Source organism: Perna viridis, chromosome 7 (assembly GCF_037379345.1).
Source record: "Perna viridis isolate PV_CMFRI_1.1 ecotype Kerala chromosome 7, ASM3737934v1, whole genome shotgun sequence".
Lineage (NCBI taxonomy): Eukaryota > Metazoa > Mollusca > Bivalvia > Mytilida > Mytilidae > Perna > Perna viridis.
The window spans coordinates 11,922,461-11,933,699 of record NC_142451.1 but is presented as its reverse complement, the minus strand read 5'-3'; the positions used below and the strand labels follow the sequence as shown (position 1 = coordinate 11,933,699).

The window sequence follows — 11,239 nt, the reverse complement described above, 5'->3', positions numbered from 1 at the left end:
AGTGGGCCCATGGGAGTTGGCCTTCTCACTGGCAATCGAGGGGTTTATTGTCTGACATAACATTTTCAGAACTTTTCCCAGTTGTATTAGCGGTGCAGTTGTGGGGTTGCATTTTGTCAAAGAAAAAGTGCTTTTCCACATCGTTAATCAAGCCGTAGTTGCTATTCTTAACAAAAAGTCATCGAAGTCAAAAAGTGTGATGACATTGATAAGGAAACTAGTCCTTGTGACTTTAAAGTATTTTGATTAAGGCCCAATACATACCGGGGAAATTGAACAATATTGCTGATGCGTTAAGTCGTTTCAATTGGCAGCTCTTTATGGAAATGGCTGCAATGGCAGCAAACGAGCCCACAGAAATCCCGGACCACCTGTGGAAAGTTTAGATACAGAGGCTGATTCGTTAATTTCTCATTCCTTGGCTGACAACACATGGAAATGTTACAACACAGCAGTTCACTCTTTAAATCGGTTTCGAACCCAGTATGACTTTCCTGACACTTGGCCTGTACCTCTTGACGTATTAATGATATTCATAGCTTTCATGTCCATACGGGGTTTATCCCCATCGACAGTGAGCACTTATGTTTCTGGGGTAGGTTTTGCGCACAAAATCTGCGTATTGGTCGATAATACTAATTGTTTTCTTATTACAAAAAATGATTGAAGGTATGCTCAGAATTAGACCAGTTAAGAAAGATCCGCGGGTTCCTATTACTTTGTCCTTGTTATCAAGATTGTCACGTTCTTTAGATTCGATATGCTCTTCTTTTTATGAGACCCGTCTGTTTATGGCTGCTTTCAGTTTGTCTTTTTCGCCTTGGTACGAATAGGGGAGTTTACTGTCGATAGCAAATCTGAATTAGGCAGTCACACGATTTGTTCAGATGACATTCATTTTCAATCAATAGGCCCTAAAGTTGAATCAAACGTCACTCTTAAGAGTTCAAAGCCGATCAAAGACACAATTTTGTTACTCTTATTCTTACAGAGCAATCTCGAGAAATTTGTCTGATCAATCACTTGCTAAGTTATTTAAAAGTTCGGTGCCCTATAGATCATGGTCCTTTATGTGTCCATTTTGATAGTTCATATTTAACTAGGTATCAATTTACTTCAGTCTTGCAGAAATCCCTGGCTTTTTTGTGGCGTTAAGGAACATATAAAAAGTCACTCATTCAGAATAGGCGGAGCAGCATCTGAAATGGCTAGACTTGGGGTTTCTGATGTTGAGATTAAAAGATGGAGTCGTTGGTCTTCCAACGCGTATTCTGGTTATATTCCCCATAATGCATATGATTGAAAAGCTTTAGTCGTATGTATACGATACTTGTTTACACTAATAGTTAAATCGCCCAAATAAAACTCGATCAACTTGTTATGGTAAAAGACACGTTTGGGTGATTGGTTCATCCATAGTATATTGGGCGTCTCGTAGAGCCGCAGGAAGAGCCGGGGGTCCCCACCTAGGATTACAGATTGAAGGCCTAACCATACATTGGTTCGGTAAATGGGGGATGAAATGGGGCGAGTTAATTCCCTCAATAGATAGAAAGCTGCTGTCGCATTCTGTACCCGATGTTATGTTAATTCTTGCCAATATCCACAAATTATAATGTGAAAATATTTTGACTTTGAAATTAATTGTGTAATTTGCTCTTCATCATTGGTGATAGCTCCGATTCACTCTCCAAGCACAGGCTAGTGCTAATGCAATCATTCTCATAAGCACAAAGCAGGTACCCGAGAAGTTTTCAAAATCTTTTCTTCTTGTCTTTCTGAACTCCTCTTCTCTTTAACGCAGTTATTTCCGAATCTCTCTCCAAGCACAGGCTAGTGCTAATGGTTTCATTATCTTTAGCACAAAGCAAGTACTTGGGAAGATCTCAGATTTTAATCGACTCATTTCTTCTTTCTGTCGAAACCTATAATGAAAGATCTTTTCGAGTGTAATGACTTTAAAGGCTAGGTGTCAAAGTTTCATTGATGTCAAAGGTGCATCATTTGCAATGAGTTGACAAGTTGGTAGAAGCTCAGAGACGAGGATACTATCGAAGCATTATTGGTGTCATGATTGATGAGTACGTTGTTTGGATCCCAAGCTAAATAATTGTCAGCAGAATAGGATTGCCAATACCCACAAATGATAATATTAATTCAAAATTTATATCAATTGTGAAGTCCGTGTACTCATCAATCAAAAATGCGATTGAGATCTGGTGATACTTTATCCGATTCATTTAATAATCTGATGGGAGTTAAACAGGGTGAACCTTTATCACCTCTTCTTTTCCTGTTCTTTATAAATGACCTGATCGAGGATATTAACTTAAACAATCAAACTGATGTCGTAAATATCAACAGCTTTTTGATGTATTTGATTCTGTTTGCAAATGACAAAGTACTTTTTGGAAAATCACCAGAAATTTTGCAGGAACTTTTAGATAAACTACTGATTTACTGTAATAAATGGAGTATCGAAGTTAATACTGATAAAACGAAAATAGTAGTGTTTCGGAATGGATGGCAACCGATTGACAATAGTTTTTTCTACAATGATAACGAAATTGAAATTGTGGATTCTTATGTATATCTAGGAATGTTGTTACATAAAAATGGGAAGTTTCAACATACACAAAAATGACTGTGTCAACAAGGATCGAGAATGTGTAATTCAATCAAAGATTTATATTTGACTAAAAAGAAACAAGTAGAACTATTTGATATTATGGTGTCATCTGTTTTGTGTTACGCTTCGGAGATATGGGGTTTCCATCGTGGAAATGATATTGAAATATTACATAATAAGTTTTGCCATCGTATCTTAAAAGTAGGTAGAACCACACCAAACTGTTTTCTTTACGGGGAACTAGGTCACCTTCCAATGTATATAATTAGACAATTTAGAGTTATGAAGTATTGGTCTAACATTCTAAAAAAGAAACAACCTGTTGTATTTGACATTTATAATGTATTGTTATAAGATGCCAACAATGGCAAGGTAAACTGGGTTTCAAGAGTTCGTGATTTGTTGTCTAATTTGGGCTTAAATTATATCTGGTATCAACAATTTGATGTAAATTTTGATATACCTATAGACACTATTATGCTAGAATTAGGGATAACTTTATACAAAACTGGTATGCATCTATAGAGAATTGTGAAAAGCTTATTATATACAAGGACTTAAAGCTAGAATTTGGTTTTGAGGATTATTTAGATGTTAGTTTTAACTCACATTTTTTGACAAGATTGAGAAGTGGTACACTGAAGTTGAACATTGAAACTGGGCGATATATTGATACTGATAGGCACATGTGTATCTGTAAATGTTGTACCATGAATTGTGTTGAAAATGAGTACCATTTTTTACTGCTTTGTCCTGCTTATAGAATTTTTCGTACTCATAACTTACCAAAATATTATTGTTCCTGGCCAAATACAACAAAGCTTAAAACACTGTTGAAATCAACATCTGTTACTGTCATAAGGAACTTATGTAATTTTATCAAATCTGCTTGGTCAACTAGGTCACATATTGTTTCATAATTATACTTAATTGTGTATTGTTCTCTGCAATTTGTCATCATGTCACATTGTAATATATGTTTATGTTGCTATAGCATAATTATGCTTTTTTGCAATAAAGTATTCATTCATCATTCAATGTGAAAATATTTTGACTTTGAAATTAAAGTGAATTCAAATGACGTAGGTTTTGCCGCCGAAGCGAATTCCATCTTTTGGCGAGGATTTTCCTCAGCTTCTCTCCAAGCACATGCTAGTGCTAATAATCATTTCGTAATCAGCACATAACAAATACATGGAAAGACGCTGGTTGTAACGTTAAGAAACATTTGTTTTCCTTGACTTTTGAAACTTTTTTGAATCCAGCTTTGTGTTGATTTATTTCCGGAACCTCTCCAAGCACAGGCTAGTGCTAATGTACTCAAATTCATTAGCCTTAGCAAGTACTCGGATAGGTCTTGGATTCTTGTATAGTATCGATTCATATTGGTTTTTCTCCAAATTTTCAGCTGCAACTCTTCTCTGTTACAATAAATGATGCTGTTTCCGATCGACTCTCCAAGCACAGGCTAGTGCTAATAAAAACATTGTCATTAGCACAAAGCAAGTACTCGAGAAGGTATATCAGATTCTTTTTAATTGTGTAATTTGCTCTTCATCATTGGTGATAGCTCCGATTCACTCTCCAAGCACAGGCTAGTGCTAATGCAATCATTCTCATAAGCACAAAGCAGGTACCCGAGAAGTTTTCAAAATCTTTTCTTCTTGTCTTTCTGGACTCCTCTTCTCTTTAACGCAAAAACACAATCAAGGAAATGTTTTTTGCTCATTTCTCAGTTGAGATTAGGCCTTTGTTCAACTTCCTCAAGTCCGCAGGATTCATTTCTACTACATGCATCTCCAAACCGAAATTTCAAGGTGTGAATCCATTCTTACTTTGAAAATTCATCGAATATTGATAGTCCGTGATTCTCAGTTTAATTCATATTTTGTAAGAAATGATGATTCAAGAGTTAGGAAATTTGAGGACATCAACGTACTTGTACAGCCATGAATACCAAAAACAAATATACAAAAGAACAAAAGAAGATAAAAAAAATATATATTGATAAACGGACTGTATAAATATACACTGCGTCAAAACATTATTTTTAAAAGGATCAAGTTTTCGTCGGTTTATTTAGCTTACAGTTTGGTTACATGAATATTTTTGATTACTTTGAGGTCTTCCTTGACTCACTGTCACAGCACTTTGATTGTCTTCCGATTATAATGGAAAGACTTATCAACTACCGAATCAATGTCAGTGAGTTTGCAATTCGAATTGAGCTTTCTGGGTTCTCCGGTCATAATTTTCTAGCACATTTTGTGAATGTCTCTTTATATTTTTAACTTTATTTTTTATTTTTATACAAATTGTTTCTGGTATTATCAAAATTGAACAAATTATAGTCTTCATTATCTCGATTTAGCTACCAAATATATTTTTTAAAATGTAATAGCGCAAAAGGCCGGTGTACACTTTTCCCACTTAGGACACAAGCAAAACACATGATCCATCGAGAATAAAATGACGATTTTGACACTCGTCAAACACTAATAACATATATTTAAATCGTTAAAGCTCAAGCCTTTACTATGGCAACAAACCAATTGTCCATTACAAAATAAACAATACATTTTTTTAAATACGATATCATATGCGTCCAATTCTTGACCCGCTTATGTCAAAATTAACACGGTTGATCGATAGCTTAGGTTTATTTTGAAAACCAATCCTTGTAGAACAACACTGGTTTAGAAAGTGGATTTTAGTTTAGTGTTATTGATACTAGTTTTCCCCAGTTGTACAGGTAACTAAATAGTTTATTATAGCTATCTTATTTTCTTGCCATATATAAAAAGTTCGTTTTGAAAAATTCTTTTATGCCTACTAAATTTGTTTATATGATGTGGAATAATTTTCCAGCATCAAATATCTTTTTGTGACTACGTACTACATTATTAAATAACTACACTTTCACAAGGTTTTTTTTCAAAAATATTGATTCTGAATTAAAAATTTACATGAGAAGTAATTTTGAATTATTAACTGAAATTATTTTCAAATGGGAAATATAATATACGTATTACGGTTACCTGAAATTTTAATCTTTTAATGTAATTCTGGTTGGCTGGGTTATCTACAAAGGAACATCTCTCTTTTTCAGATAAATGTCCTGTAATGTGGGAACAGTTTTAACTAGTCTAAGGTGGAAATATGTCCGGGCAAAGAAAATCGCCATAATAAGGTAATTATAAAGCATAGAGACCTTGTTTATCTAAAGTTTAGAACAAACACGTTTTAAAATGAACGTACTGTTAACAAAAGTACAATTGAAGGCCATTCTGAGATACAAATGATCATATATTATAACAGTGTGTTGAGGATTAACCATACTGTAACGGGAGTATTATGAATGTACATGTTACTTAGTGAAAATGGTCATTTATTTAGTTAACACTTTTAAAGCTGCAGTAGACAGCAATGTCTCCTTTATAATATAATGAACGGTGCTGAGTGTTAGCTTAATTATTTTGTAAGGGGGGGGGGTTCAAGAAAACAGGGGGTTCAGGTTATTGTTTGAGAAAACGGCAGAAGAGTAAATAAGATAGAAGCAAAGAACGTTCAGCTTGTTACAGTCATTAAGTGTAAAAAAGATGTGGTATACACACGTGTACGTATATAAACAATGCAGTCGCTATTTACCTTTTGCTACCAACCGTACAAAGTTAAAATGGCGGCATTTTAGTAACAAATAAGGTAAGTAGTAGAACAAAAAAAATAAAATAGTGGTAATTTTTCATCAATTTCAGGGACTGCAGACACCCAAGCAGGCTGTCTTTATGTATTTTCTTGGTTTGCCTCGGCATTCTTACGATTAACAAGTTTTCCAACAGAAATGTAAGAACAGAGCATAACCCAGTGATTTTTGGCATGAATGAGTGGAAAATGACCGTAGGATTTCACGGGAGAGCTGGTAATCAGATGTTCCAATACGCGTCCCTCATCGGCATCGCTCGTGCAAATAACAGGACCCCCGTTCTTCTCGAGACTACCGAACTCTGGAATCTGTTTGATTTACCTACAAATACTGCATATATGGGAAGTCGGGGGAATTACATTGAAATCAAAGAAGAGCACGCGGCAGTTTACTCCAACAAATTTACAAATATTGCGAAAGGCAAAACTGATGTATACCTCCAAAGGTATTTGCAATCATGGAGGTACTTTGAAAACATCAAAGCCGAATTACTACAACGCCACTATAAACTAAAGGAAAGTTTGAAACAAAAGGCTTTACCCTTCGTAATGAACATCAAACAAGATTACAACTTAAAAGACTTGGTTTTTGTAGGGGTGCATGTCCGACGGGGTGATATTGTTCGAGAGCGGAAGCATGTGGGGCATATTCCAGCACCACTATCGTACTTTTACAGAGCAATGAATTACTTCAGGAAGCGTTATACCAATGTTGTTTTTGTCATGATTTCAAACAGTATGATGTGGTGTAAAGACAACCTAGATGATTCTCCAGATGTTCACCATATTGAAACGGGCGATCCATATATTGACTTTGCAATATTGCACGAAATGGATCATTTAATTTTGTCCGTTGGTACGTTTGGCTGGTGGGCGGGATATTTATCTCGAGGTACCGTCATCTTTTACAAAGGTTACCCGAAAGCAAATACAACTATGAGCATCGAAATGAAACAATCAGACTTTATACCAAGACATTGGGTCGGGTTGTAACCTGAGTCACCCCTGATACTATGGATGGTTGCGGCTAAATCACGGAGGTCAAACGCAGTCATGCACTGTTACACTTAAAAGAGAAAGGTTTAATGGTGCCTATTGATGTTTACTTATGCAAAAACTATGAAGGAAAATGTCAATGATATTCGGGTGATAGTTCTAAAATGTTATTGACAGTACGACCTTAACGAGCAACGACCCCAAGTTTATTTGACTCGGTGTCTGCTATCATAAGATAACGCAATACTATGGCACAGTAACGCATATGTATATGCTTGACTGTAGGAGGAACGGGACTAAGAAGATGACGCTTTATTTATCAGTAATACAATCAATATACATGTAGTTTACTTATAGTAATTCAAACTTAAATAATTTCAGAGTGAAAAGATGAATACAGGAATTTCTGATAGTGAAAAGAATTATCAATAGACTTGGAGGAAGAAAACAGAACAAGTATCAAGAATAATTAATGCGTGTTAGGTCAGTCGATAAAAACGTATCAAAATTGTGTTGTGTACATGGTGTACGTAAGTGTTGAATTGGTTAAATCTAAGAATATTACAGCGCGTCCTATTTTTGATTATATATCACGATTGCCTGATGAATTGACAGGGAGATTTAAACTTTCTATCGACATTTCGATGTTCATTGACAGACAACTCAGGCGAAATTGAGCGCAACAGTTGCGAAACATATATAATACACAACAAATTAAAAATAAAGATTCATTCACCTGTTGATTAACTCCTCAGGTGTTAGACTATTGGATATATTTGTTTCCTTAAGTTTTTTTCTAGTGTTAACCTGTTTCCCCCTCTTCGTGTAATGTCTATTGCTTCAAGCTTTAACTGTAAGAAACAATTTGTTTTTTTTTCTCATTTTGTAAATTATATTTTACATGAACTGATCATATCTTTGGTCATTTAAAACAATTTATGTCAAAAAAGGTAGCCAACGCATTTTCTCGCTTTGTTCATTCCAATAGATATGGTATGATTGCCAATATGACAGTCATTTACCAAGAGCCAAGCAACGAACAATTAAGTTTATATTAATCCGAGTATATTGAGCATACTCTACACATGCTTATCAACTACATTTTGTACCCCACAGTTAACACAAAGAGGTCTTTTACCAGACATTTCCTCAACTCAACCGTATTTTGAAATGACTTTAAATGAAATACCTTTGTTTACAATAAATCAAATGGAGAAAATTAAGAATTAAATCACGGAAATTCAATTTAATCATTGTTTTTCATTGGCTCGCCGTTTATGTCGTATCGTTTTACCCCGAGCGAGAGAAGAATTAAATGACCAGCCCGTAGTAATTGCACGACCATTAGATTCCTAGTGGGGGCTGGCATTTTTTTTTTTTTTTTTGCATGGCAGAAATTTTATTTCCAACCTAGTACAGGTCAGATTATTTAATTTCACCATAACCTTGGCTAGATTATTTATTTTCCATACTCATCTTTTTTTTCTATGAAAATTTAAATGTGCACACCCGGGTTACCAAAATATGTGGTTTTGGTTCTATATCAAAGCATGTGTTTATTATTACAGACATTATTAAATGAAGTTCATATACTATAATACAAGGCATAGTCCGCACTATTCTGAAGGTGGTATTCCTGACCCTGAAATATGCCCCAAATGTAGCGGGAAATGTTGCGAGGGACTTTTTAGGGGACAGATTCGTATACCTATGTATATTTAATACTGCCACTGGAGACTATTACGTTTTTGTATAAAACTTGTGGCGTATTTACACATGTATACTTTACTTTTCCGTGTTATATTTCGATTTTAATACGACTATTTACCTGATAATTTTGAATAGGGGCAGCTTATGTGTTTCACGTAATGTTAGTCATATTTTTATCACCTTTTTACCATGACTGTGGTCTAAATACCTTTGAAGCATGTCATATTAGAATACATGGTTCATGAAAACTCATTTCTTAAATTCCCGAGAGAACTGGTGTAAGTGAATGAAAGTCAGTAAATATATTCATGGGAATGTAGCAGTGCCTGGAAGGACAGTAAAGAATCATGATGAGAGGTATCATGAATGAATATTTTACGACTTATGTTGAGATCTTTAAGGAAATTAAGCCTCCAATCACATACTATGAAATTAGGAAGAAACTTGAAATGAAATGTGCAATGAGCAAAATAGATCCTCAGTAAAACGTTTGTCTCATATAAAATCTTTTTTTAAAGCCAAAGAGAACTTAAAGAAGCATCGGGAACAAACTAAATGACTCGTAAAAATCTATTATTTTCCTTTAAAGTTTCCATTTATTTTAACTGGAATGGAAATGAACATCCCCCCCTTTAAATTCTGTTTATTCTAAAGAGATGACAATTGAAATCTATGACTCATATTGTCTACATGTCTTTGAACATCTTGTATTTATTTGTATTTATTGATAATATTTATGTTTCACCAATTTTTATGTTTAAACTGTTAAATGTTACTCGAACGTCCTAGATTGTCACCTTTATGAATTAAATATCTAATAACGAGACCGTAACTAAGCATATTAGTGCTGCGGACTATAGAAGGGGGTATCCGCCATAAATATTTTCAAGCGGTTTTTTTTATCTCTGTTACTTGCTTATTTGTTCTCTGTATTTACTTTCTTTGTCTATTGAATATTGTTTAAATGTTAATTCGTGAAATGCATTTTTTAGCACTGTAACTTGCAGTTTGTACGTATCTTTCTTTGCTTAATATCATGTCTTTTTCTGTAGCCCCTATCAATTTGTAAAATACTTTTTTCTTAAATTTTTCATATTTTAAGACGTGTACTAGCCACATTTTAACAGCTTTACTAAAATTTTGCTTTCCCGGCGTCGGCGTCCATGCTAAGGCTAAGTTTTATTAAAATGAACCACTCATATTTGGAGTGTATCACAGTTCTATATCTGTGTCACTGTCTATTGATTTTGAAATTTCATTTTAAGGTTTCTGATTAGGTCAGTTTAACATGAGCTACTCATGCTAGGTCGTGCAACGGTATTAGTTTATTCAGCGTCACTACACACAGTACACCCCCATATCTGTTTCGTGCATATACCCTCACAATCATTGTCAAATTTTGTAAAACAGTGGTCATTTGCGACAGGCGAAACATATCTATGCGAGAACAGTTAATTCCAATCCATTAAAATCCAGGTTCTCTTGTTTTTTTTTTAACTTTATTACTTTGGTTTATTAACAAATGTGTTTAAATACACCAGAAACTGACCGGTTGTAGAGTGGTCTTTATACAGTTTACTGGTGTTAAAATGTAGTTGGTCTCTATACAAAATTTCAACTTCCGGTTGACCAACTAAAATCCTTATTAAGACCAGTAAATTATGTATAGAGACCACTGAAATTCAAATTAAGACCAGTAAATTCGGTAAAAAGACCAGTATTTTTTCGCAAGTCAGAATTCATGACTAATGAAGATGCTGTTGTAATTAAAAAATAGTGAAATTTTCTTATTAAAGGTTTTAACAAAAGAATTTTTAAAAAATCTTAGGAGAGATGAAGTCCTTAATAGATTTTATATCTCTTAAGTTTATCAATTCTTGTTAGAAAAAAATGGCATAATAGCATGTATAGCAGGCATTGTACTGTTAAGTGAACATGTATATATATTATGCATGTTCTAATAACTTGCCGTAATTGTTTATTCATGTATGAATTTTCATTTCAAGGCTTGTCGTGATAGAGTCAAACAAACGCATATTTAGATAAAACAAACAAACATCATCTACATTTCACGAAGTCTGGCACTGTGTAAATTGGGTGTTTCATTAAGATAAGACACATATTTGTGTCATTTCTCTGCCCCAACCAAGTTAAGCCTTTACTAAACTAGAAACATCACCCTGTGAGATGATGAGATATCCA

At 34.3% G+C, this 11,239-nt stretch overlaps 1 protein-coding gene and 1 pseudogene across 1 annotated transcript; both read left to right on the top strand.

Moving 5' to 3' along the window:
* Positions 1 to 1,204: 1,204 nt before the first annotated feature.
* On the top strand, positions 1,205 to 3,570 carry LOC148611349 (uncharacterized; annotated as a pseudogene).
* A 1,561-nt stretch (positions 3,571 to 5,131) lies between these two features.
* LOC148611348 (galactoside alpha-(1,2)-fucosyltransferase 2-like) lies at positions 5,132 to 8,572 on the top strand. Its single transcript, XM_088591802.1, has 3 exons — positions 5,132 to 5,381; positions 5,739 to 5,819; positions 6,385 to 8,572. The coding sequence occupies exons 2-3, from the start codon at positions 5,743 to 5,745 to the stop codon at positions 7,322 to 7,324; spliced, it is 1,017 nt and encodes a 338-aa protein (XP_088447928.1). The 5' UTR covers positions 5,132 to 5,381; positions 5,739 to 5,742; the 3' UTR covers positions 7,325 to 8,572.
* The last annotated feature ends 2,667 nt before the right edge of the window (positions 8,573 to 11,239 follow it).

What these genes read in the sequence shown, in the direction of transcription:
- LOC148611348 (XM_088591802.1), top strand. Translation starts at nt 5,743, where the DNA reads ATGTCCTGTAATGTGGGAACAGTTTTAACTAGTCTAAGGTGGAAATAT. An exon ending in AAGAAAATCGCCATAATAAG is followed by an intron (nt 5,820 to 6,384) that starts GTAATTATAAAG and finishes CATCAATTTCAG; the next exon opens with GGACTGCAGACACCCAAGCA.